Below are 17,430 nucleotides of genomic sequence, written 5' to 3'. Positions count from 1 at the left end.
TGGCTCAGTGGAAAGAGCCCGGGCTTTGGAGTCAGAGGTCATGGGTTCAAATTCCAGCTCCGCCAACTGTCAGCTGTGTGACTTTGGGCAAGTCACTTTACTTCTCTGTGACACAGTTACCTCATCTGTAAAATGGGGATAAAGACTGTGAGCCCAACATGGGACAACCTGATCGCCTTGTATCCCCCCAGCACTTAGAACAGTGCTTTGCACGTAGTAAGCGCTTAAGAAATACCATCATTATTATTATTATGAGAGTAATTAGGAAAGGCCTCCTGGAGGAGATATGATTTCAGAAGGGCTGAGAGATGGAGAGAGCAGAGGTCTACCAAATGAGAAGAGAGATGGAATTCTAGAAGTTTAGAAGCAGCAGCATAGCCAGTGAGACAGAAGGTCATGGGTTCTAATCCCGGCTTCACCACTTGTATGCTGTGTACCTTGGGCAAGTCACTTCACCTCTCTGGGCCTCAGTCAAATGGGTATTGAGACTGTGAGCCCCACTTGGGACGGGGACTAAGTCCAACCCAATCTGCTTGATTGATTCGTTCGATTCTATTTATTGAGCGCTCATGGTGTGTAGAGCACTGTACTAAGTGCTTGGGAAGTACAATTCAGCAACAAATAGAGACAATCCCTGCCCACAACGGGTTTACAATCTAGAATCCGCCCCTGCGCTTAGTACGGTGCCTGGAACATAATTAAGTGCTTAACAAATGCCATAATTATTACTGTTATTGTTATTGGAAAAAAATGAGATTTGTTAAGTGCTTACTATGTGACAGACTCTGTATTAAGCACTGAGCTCTGCACTAAATACTGGACACAGTAATAATACTAATAATGGGTATTTGTTAAGCGGGTACTCTGTGCAAAACACCATTCTAAGCGCTGGGGTGGTTACAAGGTGATCGGGTTGTACCACGGGGGGCTCACAGTTTTAATCCCCATTTTACAGATGAGGTAGCTGAGGCACAGAGAAGTGAAGTGACTTGCCCGAAGTCACACAGCTGACAGTTGACGGAGCCGGGAGTTTGACCTCTAACTCCAAAGCCCATGCTCTTCCCACTGAGCCACGCTGCTTTCCTTTTCTTGTCTGTAAAATAGGGATTCAATACCTGTTCTCCTTCCCCCTTAGACTGTGAGCCCCCTTTGATCCATGTGTGATCTGATTATTTTGTATTCGTTCATTCAATCATATTTACTATGCGCTTACTGTGTGCAGAGCACTGGACTAAGCGCTTGGGAAGTACAAGTCGGCAACATATAGAGATGGTCCCTACCCATCAACAGGCTCACAGTCTAGAAGGGGGAGACAGACAACAAAGCAAAACAAGTGGACAGGTGTCAAGACATCCGAACAAATAGAATTAAAGCTAAATGCACATCATTAACAAAATAAATAGAATAGTGAATATGTACAAGTAAAATAAATAGAGTAATAAATAATACTGCTTCTCTAAGCAGCGGTACTAAGTACCGAGCACCGTCCTAAGTGCTGGGCACCGTGGGGAGGGTGGGAGCAGAAGGCCGGCAGCGAGAGGGACCAGATCGACTTGAGAGAAGCGAAGCGTGTGAGTTGGAGTGTAGTGCGAGGGCAGCGAGGGTAATCAATCCATCAATCATATTTATTGAGCGCTTACTGTGTGCAGAGTACTGCTAAGCGCTTGGGAAGTACAAGTCGGCAACACATAGAAACAGTCCCTACCCAACAGCTGATGGATCGAATGCTTCGAAGCTAATGGTCAGCATCGTGATGAGCGGAAGCCTCCCGTCGGACTTGGCAGATGATCCGCAGGCCCGAGACTTCACCCCTGAGACTGCCCTCATGGAGAAACTGAGGAAAGGAATTGAGGCATAGTGCTAAAGGCTTTGGGAAGTTCCATTCACCTTTTGTGAGCCCGCTGTTGGGTAGGGACTGTCTCTATATGTTGCCAACTTGTACTTCCCAAGCGCTTAGTATGGTGCTCTGCACACAGTAAGCGCTCAATAAATACGATTGATGGACTGATTGATTCACCCTGTCTCTCCCTGGGCCCAGAGTGCAATGAGCCAGTGGATGAGCAGGAGTCCAGTCCGCTGATGCTCATTTTCAGGTTCAAGTGAAAGTTTTTTTCCAGAGCAGAAATCATTTACAGCCAACGGGACTAGGGTGCTGGTGGGAGGCCGAGGAACCAGGACCCAGAAGACAGTTGACTTGATAAATTCTGTGTCCGTGCTGCCTACTGTTAGCCAGATTCATTCATTCATTCAGTCAGTCAATCGTATTTATTGAGCACTTACTGTGTGCAGAGTACTGTGCTCGGGAAGTATACATTGGCAGCATATAAAGACGGAAAGCACAAGTTGGCAACCTATAGAGATGGTCCCTACCCAGCAGCGGGCTCACAGTCTCGAAGGGGGAGACAGACAACAAAACAAAATGTATTAACAAAATAAAATAAATAGAATAGTAACTATGTACAAGTAAAATAAATGAAGTAACAAATGTGTACAAACATATATACAGGTGCTGTGGGGTGGGGAAGGAGGCAAGGCGGGGTGACGGGGAGGGGGAGAGGAAAAAGGGGGCTCAGTAATCTACTGATCCAGGCTGTTTGCACTAAGCCATACAACCTCCTGTTTTTTCTCTATTAAATCTAATAATGTTGCAGAAGCACAAAGAAACACAAGGTAAATGCGTAACACAACAATTTAGCTGAGCCTAAGGCTGGGAGGCAAAGCAGTGCATACTATTAGCCAGCCAGTCAGTTAATCATTCTTATTGAATGCTTACTGTGTGCAGGACACTGTACTAAGCGCTTGGGACAGAACAATATAACAATAATATTTATCAGTGTTCTTGCTGAGTCTCTTTTGTTCACCAAATGCCTTAGGTGATTTTCCTTAAGAACTTTCACTATTATTATCGTATTTGTAACGTGCTTACGTTGTGTCAACCACTGTTGGGGTGCTGGGGTAGAACAAGCAATCATTCAATCAATCAACGGTATTTATTGAGCACTTACTGTGTACAGAGCACCGTGCTAAATGCTTGGGAGAGGGCAGTAAAACAGAGTTGGTAGATGATGATGATGATGATGATGATGATGATGGCATTTATTAAGCACTTGCTATGTACAAAGCACTTGTCTAAGCGCTGGGGAGGTTACAAGTTGATCAGGTTGTCCCACGGGGGGCTCACAGTCTTAATCCCCATTTTACAGATGAGGGAACTGAGGCACAGAGAAGTGACTTGCCCAAAGTCACACAGCTGACAAGTGGCGGAGCCGGGATTTGAACCCAAAGCCTGGGCTCTGGTAGATATGAGAAGCAGCATGGCCCAGTAGATAAAGCATGGCCCAGGGGATCAGGAGGACCTGGGTTCTAATCTCTGCTCTGCCACGTGTCTGTTATATGATTTGTACACGTGTCCATTGTATGCAGAGAGGACAGCATGGCTCAGTGGAAAGAGCCCGGGCTTGGGAGTCAGAGGTTATGGGTTCTAATTCCGGCTCTGCCACTTGTCCGCTGGGTGACTTTGGCAAGTCACTTCTCTTCTCTGTGCCTCAGTGACCTCATCTGTAAAATGGGGATGAAGCCTGTGAGCCCCACGTGGGACAACCTGACCACCTTGTATCCCCCCAGTGCTTAGAACAATGCTTTGTACATAGTAGGTGCTTAACTAGTACCATTCTTCTTATTATTATTATTATTTTGGATGAGTCACTTTACTTCCCTGTGCCTCAGTTACCTCATCTGTAAAATGGGGAATAAGACTGTGAGCCCAATGTGGAACAGGGCTTGTGTCCAATCCCAGCATGGCTCAGTGGAAAGAGCCCGCGCTTTGGAGTCAGAGGTCATCGGTTCAAATCCCGGCTCCGCCACTTGTCAGCTGTGTGACTTTGGACAAGTCAATTCACTTCTCTGGGCCTCAGTGCCCTCATCTGCAAAATGGGGATTAAGACTGTGAGTCCCCCGTGGGACAACCTGGTCACCTTGTAAACTCCCCAGCGCTTAGAACAGTGCTTTGTGCATAGTAAGCGCTTAATAAATGCCATCATTCTTATTATTATTACCTTGTATCTACCCCAGTGCTTAGTACAATTCTTGGCACATAGTATGTGCTTAACAAATACCATTATTATTGTTGCTGATGTTCTCACCTCCTCCAGGAGGCCTTCCCAGACTGAGCCCCTTCCTTCCTTCCCCCTCGTCCCCCTCTCCATCCCCCCATCTTGCCTCCTTCCCTTCCCCACAGCACCTGTATATGCGTATATATGTTTGTACATATTTATTACTCTATTTTACTTGTACATATCTATTCTATTTATTTTGTTAGTATGTTTGGTTTTGTTCTCTGTCTCCCCCTTTTAGACTGTGAGCCCACTGTTGGGTAGGGACTGTCTCTATATGTTGCCAACTTGTTCTTCCCAAGCGCTTAGTACAGTGCTCTGCACACAGTAAGCACTCAATAAATACGATTGATTGATTGATTGATTGATTAATATGTGTTCGCTGCCCACAACGAGCTTACAGGCTACAGGAGCAGCATGGCCTAGTGGATAGAGCAGGGGCCTGGGAATCAGAAGGAACTGGGTCCTAATCCCAGCTCTACCACCTGTCTGCTGTGGGATCATGGGCAAATCGCTTGGCTTCTCTGTGCCTCAGTTACCTCATCTGTAAAACGGGGATAAGGACGGTGAGCTCCACGTGGGATACGGACTGTGTCCAACCCGATTAGCTTGTATTCACTCGATCGTATTTATTGAGCAGCTTACAGTGTGCACAGCATTGTATTAAATGTTTGGGAGAGTACAATATAACAACAAAAAGGTAAATTCCTATCCAAAGAAAAATTGCTACCAAAACAAGCTCATGTGTTTAGCACAGTGCCTGATACCTAGTTAGTAATAATAATAATAATAATTGGCATTTGTTAAGCGCTTACTATGCGCAAAGCACTGTTCTAAGTGCTGGGGAGGATACAGGGTGATCAGGTTGTCCCATGTGGGGCTCACAGTCTTAATCCCCATTTTACAGGTGAGGTAACTGAGGCCCAGAGAAGTTAAGTGACTTGCCCAAGATTACCCAGTAGACATGTGGTGGAGTCGGGATTCGAACTCATGACCTTTGACTCCAAAGCCTGGGGTCTTTCCACTGAGCCACGCTGCTTCTCTACATATACCATCTAAAAAGAATAAAAGGAGTTTGCGTTTAAGTTAATCAGGATGGAGAGTCGCTGTCCCACATGAGGCTCACCCCATTCATTTATTCATTCGTTCCGTTGTATTTATTGAGTGCTTACTGTGTGCAGAGCACTGTACAATACAATAATGGACACCTTCCCTGACCACAACGAGCTTACAGTCTAGAGGGGGAAGCAGGAAGGAGACCAGGACTGTTGTCATAGGCTCATTCATTCATTTATTCAATCGCATTTATTTAGCACTTTCTACGTGCAGAGCACTGTACTAAGCGCTTGGAAAGTACAGTTCAGCTACATATAGAAACTGTCCCCACCCAACAACGAGCTCACAGTCTAGAAGGGCAGACTTGGGTCCCAAACCCAATAACTAATTTCCCAGAACAGTGCTTTATCCGCTGAATCAATAACAAGACTAGGTCAGCAAATGGACAGTTTGTACTGTGTGGCAATCTCTTGATCTATTAAATGCAACAGAGTGACAAATTACCTAAATTTAAACTTGATTTCATTGTCTCTGCCTCAGTTTCTCTACCTATAAAATGAAGAAATTTTGTTTTTCTCCCAGATAATTGCAGACTATGACCCATGAATACCATAATTTGAAAATGAAATGTATGCCTCTTGCGAAACAGCAATTTTGCCATTAAAACAGTTTAAAGAACGGTGGAATTGGGCAAGGGATGAATATACTTCCTGAAAGCAACTTAGGGAGCTTTATGCTTACAGGCATAAATTGTGATATTTTATTAAACCTAACCTAATGAAAATGTATTGAAGGTATCGGAGCAATAAACAAAATCCTAGGGAGGCGTTTTAGCAGAGTCAGCTCAAATACGACATTAATTTTGGTTCCCAAAGAGAAGTACAGAAATGCTGCGCTTCCTGAGTCAGGGCTCTTATAGGAATGAAAGCACTGAATTGCTATTTTAGGTGTAAAGCACTAATTAAGTGTAAAATATGGAAATATTGCAATCTATAGGGTCTTATATGAAGATGACACCTATGGTGAAATTTACCTATGATTCATGAGTGGCTGAAAAGGCCAATGCAAGTCCACAGTTAAGGGGCATAGACAGCATGTACATAAAAGTCTAGGCCTTGTGTGTGGATGTGTTTAATGTACATTATTATTATTAATAATAATGATGATAATAGACAACTTCTGGACTGTGAGCCTGCTGTTGGGCAGGGACCGTCTCTATATGTTGCCAACTTGTACTTCCCAAGCGCTTAGTACAGTGCTCTGCACGCAGTAAGCACTCAATAAATACGATTGAATGAACGAATGAATGAATAATAGTAACAAAATAATAAAAACAATTGTGGTATTTGTTAAGCCCTTACTGTGTGCCAGGCACTGTACTAAGCGCTGGGGTGGCTACAGGCTAATCAGGTTGGACACAGTCCCTTGTTCATTCATTCATTCAATCGTATTTATTGAGCGCTTACAGTGTACAGAGCACTGTACTAAGCGCTTGCAAAGTACACGTTGGCAACATATAGAGATGGTCCCTACCCAACAACGGGCTTACAGTCCCACATATGGCTCACAGTCTTAATCCCCATTTTACAGCGGGGGGAACTGAGGCACAGTGAATAATAATAATAGTAATAATGATGATATTTGTTAAGCGCTTACTATGTGCAAAGCACTGTTCTAAGCACTGGGGAGGATACAAGGTGATCAGATGGTCCCAAGCGGAGCTCACAGTCTTCATCCCCATCTTACAGATGAAGTAACTGAGGCCCAGAGAAGTGAAGTGACTTGCCCAAAGTCACACAGCTGACAAGCGGCGGAGCTGGGATTTGAACCCATGACCTCTGACTCCCAAGCCAGTGCTCTTTCCAATGAGCCACGCTACTGAAGTGACTTGCCCAAGGTCATATAGCAGACAGGTGGCGGAGGTGGGATTAGAACCCAGGTCCTTCTGACTCCCAGGCCTATGGTATTTATTAAGCAGCGTGGCTCAGTGGAAAGAGCCCGGGCTTTGGAGTCAGACGTCATGGGTTCAAATCCTGGCCCTGCCAATTGTCAGCCGTGTGACTCTGGGCAAGTCACTTAACTTCTCTGTGCCTCAGTTCCCTCATCTGTAAAATGGGGATTAAGACTGTGAGCCCCCCGTGGGACAACCTGATCACCTTGTAACCTCCCCAGAGCTTAGAACAGTGCTTTGCACATAGTAAGCGCTTAATAAATGCCATTATTATTATTATTATGCGCTTACTACGCCAAGCACTGTTCTAAGCACTGGGACAGACACAAGGTGATCAGGTTGTCCCAGGTGGGGCTCACAGTCTTCATCCCCATTTTACAGATGAGGTAACTGAGGCACAGAGAAGTTAAGTGACTTGCCAAAAGTCTCACAGCTGATTCATTCATTCAATCATATTTATTGAGCGCTTACTGTGTGCGGAGCACTGTACTAAGCACTTGGGAAGTACAAGTTGGCAACACAGAGAGACGGTCCCTACCCAACAGTGGGCTCAGGTGGAGCCGGGATTAGAACCCACTAGGCCATGCAGCGCCTGGAACAGTTTTCTCTTTTCCCCTGTCTCATTCCTTAGGATGGTTTGGGTCAGAAAGAGCCACTCAATCAATCAATCGTATTTATTGAGCGCTTACTGTGTGCAGAGCACTGTACTAAGAGCACTCCTTCCTTGATAGTGATGCAACACCCTGGTTATTCTAACCCAGATAAAATAGCCTGATGGTAGGTGGAGAATTTGGGAGTGCTGGCATTTTGATGTCACCACCTCTGTGGTGTTGAAGCGAGGATCTCATCACACAGGAGAAATGGTTGATGAGCACACAGGTTTTGGGGGGAGTGGGGATATCAATCAATCAATCAATCGTATTTGTTGAGCGCTTACTGTGTGCAGAGCACTGTACTAAGTGCTTGGGAAGTCCAAGTTGGAAACATATGGAGACAGTCCCTACCCAACAGTGGGCTCACAGTCTAAAAGGGGGGGGACAGAGAACAAAACCAAACATACTAACAAAATAAAATAAATAGAATAGATATGTACAAGTAAAATAAATAGAGTAATAAAATGTACAAACATATATACATATATACAGGTGCTGTGGGGCAGGGAAGGAGGTAAGATAGGGGGATGGAGAAGGGGGCGAGGGGGAGAGGAAAGAAGGGGCTCAGTCTTTATCATACATAAATATAAATTTCAGAGAAGAATGGGTATGAGGATTTCTATCATCCATAAATATAAATTTCAGAGAAATGGTGTGGCCTAGTGGAAAGAGCGCAGGCCCGGGAGTCAGAGCAGAGCACTGTGGAGCACTGGGAGCAGAGCAGCGTGATTCGGTGGAAAGAGCTGGAGGTCGTGGGTTCAAATCCTGACTCTGCTAACTGTCAGCTGTGTGACTTTGGGCAAGTCACTTTACTTCTCTGAGGGGGGATGGAGACTGTGAGCCCCTCGTGGGACAACTTGATCAGCTTGTAACCTCCCCAGCGCTTAGAACAGTGCTTTGCACGTAGTAAGCGCTTAATAAATGCCATCGTTATTATTATTCTCTAGACTGTAAGGCCGGTGTGGGCAGGGATTGTCTCCCTTTATTGCCAAATTGTACTCTCCAAGCGCTTAGTACGGTGCTCTGCACAGAGCGAGAGCTCAATAAATACGACTGAATGAATGCGTGCACTAGGCCAGTGAGTTTTCTTCTTCCTTGTTAGTACCTGGTAGCCCAGAAAGGAGGAGATGGGGGGAGAGTATGGAAGGATTTGAGGTTAAAGCCCCCCAAAAAACTGGGCTGTCTGAACTATTATAAGCCCCAGATAATTTTTTTCAACAGCATTTATTAAACGGCTACTCTACGCAGACTGCTGTTCTAGAATTCAGTAGAAACGAAATCAAAAGATGGGATCCCTGCCATCAAAAATATTACAAGCTAATGGGGTGAGATCATTTGGGCCCAGTTCAGGGCATGTGATAGCCCTGTCGCTTTCGGAAATAGGCATCATGGAGGTAATGTTATCAATCAATCAACTGTATTTACTGAGCGCTTATTGTGAGCAGAGCACTGTACTAAGCACTTGGGAGAATACAATATAACCGAGTTGGTAGACACGTTCACTGCCCATACCAAGCTTGTTGTCCCCTCAGTTTTAGGGGCAGAAAGTACCCTGCAATCCATGCAATGGTATTTATTAAGTGCTCACTAGGTGCAGAGCACTATACTAAGCTCTTGAGAAAGAAGAATACAGCAATAAACAATGACAATCCCTGTCGACAAGGAGCTCACAGGCTAAACTATCCTTGTAGTTTCTCCCACTCTGCCTTTGGGTTTGGAAGATCAGAGAAGAAGCCGAGATGGCGGTTTCACCTCTTTTCCCCAAGGTCTTTCTGAGTACCAATCAATCAATCGTATTTATTGAAAGCTTACCGTGTGCAGAGCACTGTACTAAGCGCTTGGGAAGTCCAAGTTGGCAACATATAGAGACGGTCCCTACCCAACAGTGGGCTCACAGTCTAGAAGGGGGAGACAGAGAACATAACAAAACACATAAACAAAATAAAATAAATAGAATAGTTATGTACAAGTAAAATAAATAAATAGAGTAATAAATATGCACAAACATTTATGCATATATACAGGTGCTGTGGGGAAGGGAAGGAGGTAAGATGAGGTAAGAGAAATTTAAGAGATGAGGTAAGAGAAATTTATATTTTGTACTTCCCGAGCGCTAATTTGTATTTCCCAAGCGCTAATTTGTACTTCCCAAGCACTTAGTACGGTGCTCTGCACATAGTAAGCGCTCAATAAATACGATTGATGATGATGATGATGATGATGAGGGGGATGGAGAGGGGGACGAGGGGGAGAGGAAGGAGGGCGCTCAGTCTGGGAAGGCCTCCTGGAGGAGGTGAGCTCTCAGTAGGGCCTTGAAGGGAGAAAGAAGATACCACTGTATCCCACCCCTCAAAGATCCACTCCCGAACTCACAAGCGCTTAGTACAGTGCTCTGCACACAGTAAGCGCTCAATAAATACGATTGATTGATTGATTGATCCCTTCACTCAAAAGGAAGGGTTGACGCCGTGGGCGAGATCTAAACTGGACAGACGCCGGCTTGGACCTAGGCTTTCAAGCATTTAAAATGAGCGTGCACAAGCTGGAGGCTGGCGCACGCTAGGCCCAACTTGTGACAGCCCCAATTTGGGGACAAAATTTAGACTGTGAGTCCACTGTTGGGTAGGGACTGTCTCTATATGTTGCCAACTTGTACTTCCCAAGCGCTTAGTACAGTGCTCTGCACACAGTAAGCATTCAATAAATGCGATTGATGATGATGATGAAGATAAAAACTCCTCACCATTGGCCTTAGAGCTCTCCATCACCTTTTCCCCCTCCTACCTCACCTCGCTTCTCTCCTTCTCCAGCCCAGCCCGCACCCTCCGCTCCTCTGCCGCCACTAACGTCCTCACTGTGCCTTGTTCTCGCCTGTCCCGCTGCCGACCCCCGGCCCACGTCCTTCCTCTGGCCTGGAATGTCCTCCGCCCTCACATCCGACAGACAATTACTGTCCCCCCTTGAAAGACTTCCTGAAGGCTCACCTCCTCCAAGAGGCCCTCCCAGGCTAAGCCGCCCTTTTCCTCAGCTCCCACTCCCTTCTGTGTCACCCGGACTGGCTCCCTTTGCCCTTCACCCTCTCCCAGCCCCACAGCACTTATGTATCTGTCATTTTATGCATTTAATAATTATAATAATAATAATGATAGCATTTATTAAGCGCTTACTATGTGCAAAGCACTGTTCTAAGCACTGGAGAGGTTACAAAGTGATCAGGTTGTTCCACTGGGGGCTCACAATCTTAATCCCTATTTTACAGATGAGGGAACTGAGGCCCAGAGAAGTGAAGTGACTTGCCCAAAGTCACACAGCTGACAATTGGCAGAACAGGGATTTGAACCCATGACCTCTGACTCCAAAGCCCGGGCTCTTTCCACTGGGCCACGCTGCTTCTCTATTGATGTCTGTCTCCCCTCCTTCAGACTGTGAACTCATTGTGGGCAGGGACTGTAATTCTTTATCACTGTATTGTACTTTCCCAAGCACTTAGTACAGTGATCTACACACAGTAATCACTTATTAAATACAATTGGATGAATAAATTAATAGTATTGGCATACTTTTTAAAAAATCGCTTAGCCTACAAAAACCAAGTTTGCACGAGCCAAACTGAGATATATCATTTCCTCAAGTGCTGGTATGCCCATCATCATCATCATCAGTCGTATTTATTGAGCGCTTACTATGTGCAGAGCACTGTACTAAGCGCTTGGGAAGTACAAATTGGCAACATATAGAGACGGTCCCTACCCAACAGTGGGCTCACAGTCTAAAAGGGGGAGAAAGAGAACAAATCCAAACATATTAACAAAATAAAATAAATAGAATAGATATGTACAAGTAAAATAAATAAATAAATAGAGTAATAATTATGTACAAACATATATACATATATACAGGTGCTGTGGGGAAGGGAAGGAGGCCACAGCCCCACTCCTCATGAATTTTGCCAATTAGACTTTTAGAGTGTAAGCTCTCGTGGCTCAGTGGAAAGAGTACGGGCTTAGGAGTCCGAGGTCATGGGTTCTAATCCTAGCTCCGCCGCTTGTCAGCTATGTGACTTTGGGCAAGTCACTTCACTTCTCTGGGCCTCAGTTCCCTCATCTGTAAAATGGGGATTAAGACTGTGAGCCCCACGTGGGACAACCTGATCACTTTGTATCCCTGCTAGCACTTAGAACAGTGCTTTGCACATAGTAAGCGCTTAACAAATACCATCATTATCATTATTATTATTTGAGCCAATCCAGAGTGAGGAAGAGGTGCTATTTTGGATTTTACAGTAGAAGAACATTTTCAGATTGAATTGTACCATATGCTAAATCAATCAATCAATCAATCAATCGTATTTATTGAGAGCTGACTGTGTGCAGAGCACTGTACTAAGCGCTTGGGAAGTACACGTTGGCAACATATAGAGACAGTCCCTACCCAACAGTGAGCTCACAGTCTAAAAGGGGGAGACAGAGAACAAAACCAATCATATTAACAAAATAAAATGAGTAGAATAGATATATGTACAAGTAAAATAAATAAATAAATAGAGTAACAAATATGTACAAACATATATACATATATACAGGTGCTGTGGGGAAGGGAAGGAGGTAAGACGGTGGGGATGGAGAGGGGGACGAGGGGGAGAGGAAGGAGGGGGCTCAGTCTGGGAAGGCCTCCTGGAGGAGGTGAGCTCTCAGTAGGGCCTTGAAGGGAGGAAGAGAGTGAGCTTGGCGGATGGGCAGAGGGATTGGGGGCATTCCAGGCCCGGGGGAGGACGTGGGCCGGGGGTCGATGGCAGGACAGGAGAGAATGAGGCACGGTGGGGAGATTAGCGGCAGAGGAGCGGAGGGTGCGGGCTGGGCTGGAGAAGGAGAGAAGGGAGGTGAGGTAGGAGGGGGCGAGGGGATGGACAGCCTTGAAGCCCAGGGTGAGGAGTTTCTGCCTGATACATAGGTTGATTGGTAGCCACCGGAGATTTTTGAGGAGGGGAGTAACATGCCCAGAGCGTTTCTGGACAAAGACAATCTGGGCAGCGGCGTGACGCATGGATTGAAGTGGGGAGAGATACGAGGATGGGAGATCAGAGAGAAGGCCGTTGCAGTAGTCCAGACGGGATAGGATGAGAGCTTGAACGAGCAGGGTAGCGGTTGGGATGGAGACGAAAGGGCGGATCTTGGCAATGTTGCGGAGCTGAGACCGGCAGGTTTTGGTGACGGCTTGGATGTGAGGGGTGAACGAGAGAGCGGAGTCGAGGATGACACCAAGGTTGCGGGCCTGTGAGACGGGAAGGATGGTAGTGCCGTCAACAGTGATGGGAAAGTCAGGGAGAGGGCAGGGTTTGGGAGGGAAGACAAGGAGTTCAGTCTTGGACATGTTGAGTTTTAGGTGGCGGGCAGACATCCAGATGGAGATGTCCTGAAGGCAGGAGGAGATGCGAGCCTGGAGAGAAGGGGAGAGAGCAGGGGCAAAAATCTCCAGTGGCTACCAATCAATCTGCGCATCAGGCAGAAACTCCTCACCCTGGGCTTCCAGGCTGTCCATCCCCTCGCCCCCTCCTACCTCCCCTCCCTTCTCTCCTTCTCCAGCCCAGCCTGCACCCTCCGCTCCTCCACCGCTGATCTCCTCACCGTACCTCGCTCTCGCCCGTCCCGCCGTCGACCCCCGGCCCACGTCCTCCCCCGGGCCTGGAATGCCCTCCCTCTGCCCATCCGCCAAGCTAGCTCTCTTCCTCCCTTCAAGGCCCTGCTGAGAGCTCACCTCCTCCAGGAGGCCTTCCCAGACTGAGCCCCTTCCTTCCTCTCCCCCTCGTCCCCCTCTCCATCCCCCCCGTCTTGCCTCCTTCCCTTCCCCACAGCACCTGTATATATGTATATATGTTTGTACATATTTATTACTCTATTTATTTATTTATTTATTTTACTTGTACACATCTATTTTATTTTGTTAGTATGTTTGGTTTTGTTCTCTGTCTCCCCTTTTAGACTGTGAGCCCACTGTTGGGTAGGGACTGTCTCTATATGTTGCCGACTTGTACCTCCCAAGCGCTTAGTACAGTGCTCTGCACACAGTAAGCACTCAATAAATAAGATTGATGATGATGATGATGACAGTTGGCAGAGTCAGGATTAGAACCCATGACCTCCAAAGCCCAGGCTCTTTCCACTGAGCCATGCTGCTTCTCTTGATCCATCCTGGTCGGCCTTCAAGCGCTTAACACAGTGCTCTGCCCCGCATTCTGGGGGTCCGGGGCATTGGGGGAGTGGGAGACCTCTCTCCCGGGATCAGCAGTTTCAGGCCCTGCATCCCTCCCGCTAAGGACGGAAGGAGCCTCTCCTCCCTCCAGACTTCATACTTCACTCCGCTGCCCGGATCATTATCATGATTATGTACATTATATCATCATGTATAATTTTATAATTATCCAATTAATATAATTTTACAACATCTAATACCATTTTACAATTATAATTTTTCCCATTTAACTTAACAATTACGATATATTACAGAACGTAATTAAATAATATCATCATATAATTACTTATATGATTATAGTGTATCAATTATCATCGTTTCTAATTCTGACTAGGCCACTTATCCGCTGTGTGACCTTGGCCAAGTCACTTTGCTTCTCTGGGCCTCGGTCTCCCCGCCTGTAAAATGGGGATTGAGACTATGAGCCTCACGTGGGACAGGGATTGGGTCCAACCCGATCTGCTTGTATCCGCCCCAGCGCTTAGTACAGTGCCTGACACATAGTAAGCGCTTAATCAGTCAATCAATCAATCAATCAATCATATTTATTGAGCGCTTACTGTGTGCAGAGCACTGTACTAAGCGCTTGGGAAGTACAAGTTGGCAACATATAGAGACAGTCCCTACCCAACCGTGGGCTCACAGTCTAAAAGGGGGAGACAGAGAACAAAACCAAACATACTAACAAGATAAAATAAATAGAATAGATATGTACAAACAAAATTAATAAATAAATTATTAACAATAATTTAATAACAAATACCAGAATACCAGAATATTATTATTATTATGTTATTATACTATTGTTCCAGGAGGATCCCTTTAGCCCGGCCAAGTTGGCGTCCAGTCAGGCTACCGTCCTCCGTGGCTCTGGTTTGGACGCCTCTCTTTCATTCATTCATTCATTCAATCGTATTTATTGAGCGCTTACTGTGTGCAGAGCACTGTACTAAGCGCTTAGGAAGTACAAGTTGGCAACATGAAGAGACGGCCCCTACCCAAAAGCGGGCTCACAGTCTAGAAGGCTCTTCCCTCTCCCGTCCATCCCCCGCGGGGGACACAAGGGAGACAGAAATTGAATCTCCATTTTTGTGGCTGAGGGAACTGAGGCCCAGAGAAGTGAATTGAGTTGTCCGAGGTCACACAGCAGATGCGAGATTAGAACCCAGGTCCTCTGATTCCCAGGCCCGGGATCTTTGCTTACTACGTGTCACTGTGGGCAGGGGACTCATCCATCTGTACTTATTGAGCGCTTACTGTGGGCAAGGCACTGTACTAAGCACTTGGGAGAGTACGATACAACAAGAAACAGACACATTCCCTGCTCACAACGAGCTCACAGTCTGTTGTGGGGGGAGAGGGACAGACGTTAATGCGAATAAAGTACAAATATGTACATAAGTGACAAATATATAATAATAATAATGACGGTATTTGTTAACCGCTTACTATGTGCCAAGCACATAAATTAAACGTGCCGCCCAAGTCTGCTGTAGTGTACTCTCCCAAGCGCTTAGTACAGTGCTTAGAAAGTCCAGTGCTTAGAACAGTGCTTTGCACATAGTAAGCACTTAAAAAATATTATTATTATTATTTTATTGAGCGCTTACTGTGTGCAGAGCACTGTACTAAGCGCTTGGGAAGTACAAGTTGGCAACATATAGAGACGGCCCCTACCCAAAAGTGGGCTCACAGTCTAGAAGGGGGAGACAGAGAACAAAACCAAACATATTAACAAAACATTATTATTATTATTATTATTATTATTATTATTATTATTATTATTATTATTATTGTTATTATTATTACAGTGCTTTGGGAGAAGCAGCGTGGCTCAGTGGAAAGAGCCCGGGCTTGGGAGTCGGAGGTCATGGGTTCGAATCCCGACTCCGCCACATGTCTGCTGTGTGACCTTGGGCAAGTCACTTAACTTGTCTGAGCCCTCAATTCCCTCATCTGTCAAATGGGGATGAAGACTGTGAGCCCCATGTGGGGCAACCCGATCGCCTTGTATCCCCTCCAACGCTTAGAACAGTGCTTGGCACGTAGTAAGCGCTTAAGTTTGTCCACATTTATTCCTTTGTTCATTTTACTTGTCTATATTTATTTATTTATTAATGATGTGCATCCCAGCTCCGCCAACTGTCAGCTGTGTGACTCTGGGCAAGTCACTTCACTTCTCTGGGCCTCAGTTCCCTCATCTGTAAAATGGGGGTGAAGACTGTGAGCCCCCCGTGGGACAACCTGATCACCTCGTAACCTCCCCAGCGCTTAGAACAGTGCTTTGCACATAGTAAGCGTTTAACAAATACCATTATTATTATTATTCCCACAGTAAATGCTCACTAAATACCCCTGATTAATACTAATGTGCGCCCCCTACAAGCCCCGCCGCCCCCGGGCCCCGCCCACTCCGTACCCCCGCCCAATCACAGGCCTCCTCCGTCCCCTAGGCCCCGCCCACACACCAGCCCCGCCCAATCACAGGCCACGCCCAAGGCCCCGCCCCTCCTCCGTTCGCCCACCCCCAAGGCCGCGCCCCTCCTCCGCTCGCCCACCCCAAGGCCCCGCCCACCCACGGACGCTCCCCGTCCCGTAGGCCCCGCCCACCCCAAGCCCCCGCCCTATCACAGGCCTCCTCCGTCCCTTAGACCCCGCCCACTCAGCAGCCCCGCCCAATCACAGGTCCCGTCGCCCTCCCTCGGCCCCGCCCCTCCGCCACACGCCCATCCTAAGGCCCCGCCCACCCCAAGCCCCCGCCCAATCACAGATCCCACCGCCCTTCCTCGGCCCCGCCCCTCCGCCACACGCCCACCCCAAGCCCCCGCCCAGCCCCAGGCCCCGCCCACCCCAAGCCCCCGCCCACTCCCAGGCCTCCTCCGCCCCCTGGGTCCCGCCCGGTCACAGGCCCCGCCGCCCTCCCCGAGGCCCCGCCCCTGCTCCGCACTCCGTCCCGTGGGCCCCGCCCACACCGCAGCCCCGCCCAATCACAGGCCCCGCCTCCCTCCCTCGGCCCCGCCCCTCCGCCGCGGATTGGCTCGGCGTTCCCAAGCCCCGCCCCCCTGCCATCGGCCCCGCCCCCCCTCCGTGGGCCCCGCCCCTCCACCCCACTCCGTCCCCTAGGCCCCGCCCACACAGCAGCCCCGCCCAATCACAGACCCCGCCGCCCTCCCGCGGCCCCGCCCCTACTCCGCGGATTGGCTCGGCGTTCCCCAGCCCCGCCTCCTCTGTCCTCGGCCCCGCCCCCCATGGGCCCCGCCCCGCCCCTCCGACACACTCCCTCCCCTAGGCCCCTACACACACAGCAGCCCCGCCCAACCACAGATCCCACCACCCTCGGTGGGCCCCGCCCCACTCAACACTCCGTCCCCTAGGCCCCGCCCACAGAGCAGCCCCGCCCAATCACAGG

The 17,430-nt window shown here is 47.7% G+C and overlaps 1 protein-coding gene across 1 annotated transcript; it reads left to right on the top strand.

The window, feature by feature from the left end:
• The first annotated feature begins 9,058 nt into the window (after positions 1 to 9,058).
• Positions 9,059 to 17,395, top strand: LOC119944017 (basic proline-rich protein-like). Its single transcript, XM_038765248.1, has 5 exons — positions 9,059 to 9,166; positions 11,352 to 11,409; positions 16,408 to 16,810; positions 16,894 to 17,057; positions 17,145 to 17,395. The coding sequence occupies exons 1-5, from the start codon at positions 9,059 to 9,061 to the stop codon at positions 17,393 to 17,395; spliced, it is 984 nt and encodes a 327-aa protein (XP_038621176.1).
• The last annotated feature ends 35 nt before the right edge of the window (positions 17,396 to 17,430 follow it).

Source organism: Tachyglossus aculeatus, chromosome 2, assembly GCF_015852505.1.
Source record: "Tachyglossus aculeatus isolate mTacAcu1 chromosome 2, mTacAcu1.pri, whole genome shotgun sequence".
In the NCBI taxonomy this organism is placed as follows: domain Eukaryota; kingdom Metazoa; phylum Chordata; class Mammalia; order Monotremata; family Tachyglossidae; genus Tachyglossus; species Tachyglossus aculeatus.
The sequence above is the reverse complement of the archived record's forward strand: the minus strand, read 5'-3'. Positions and strand labels throughout refer to the sequence as shown.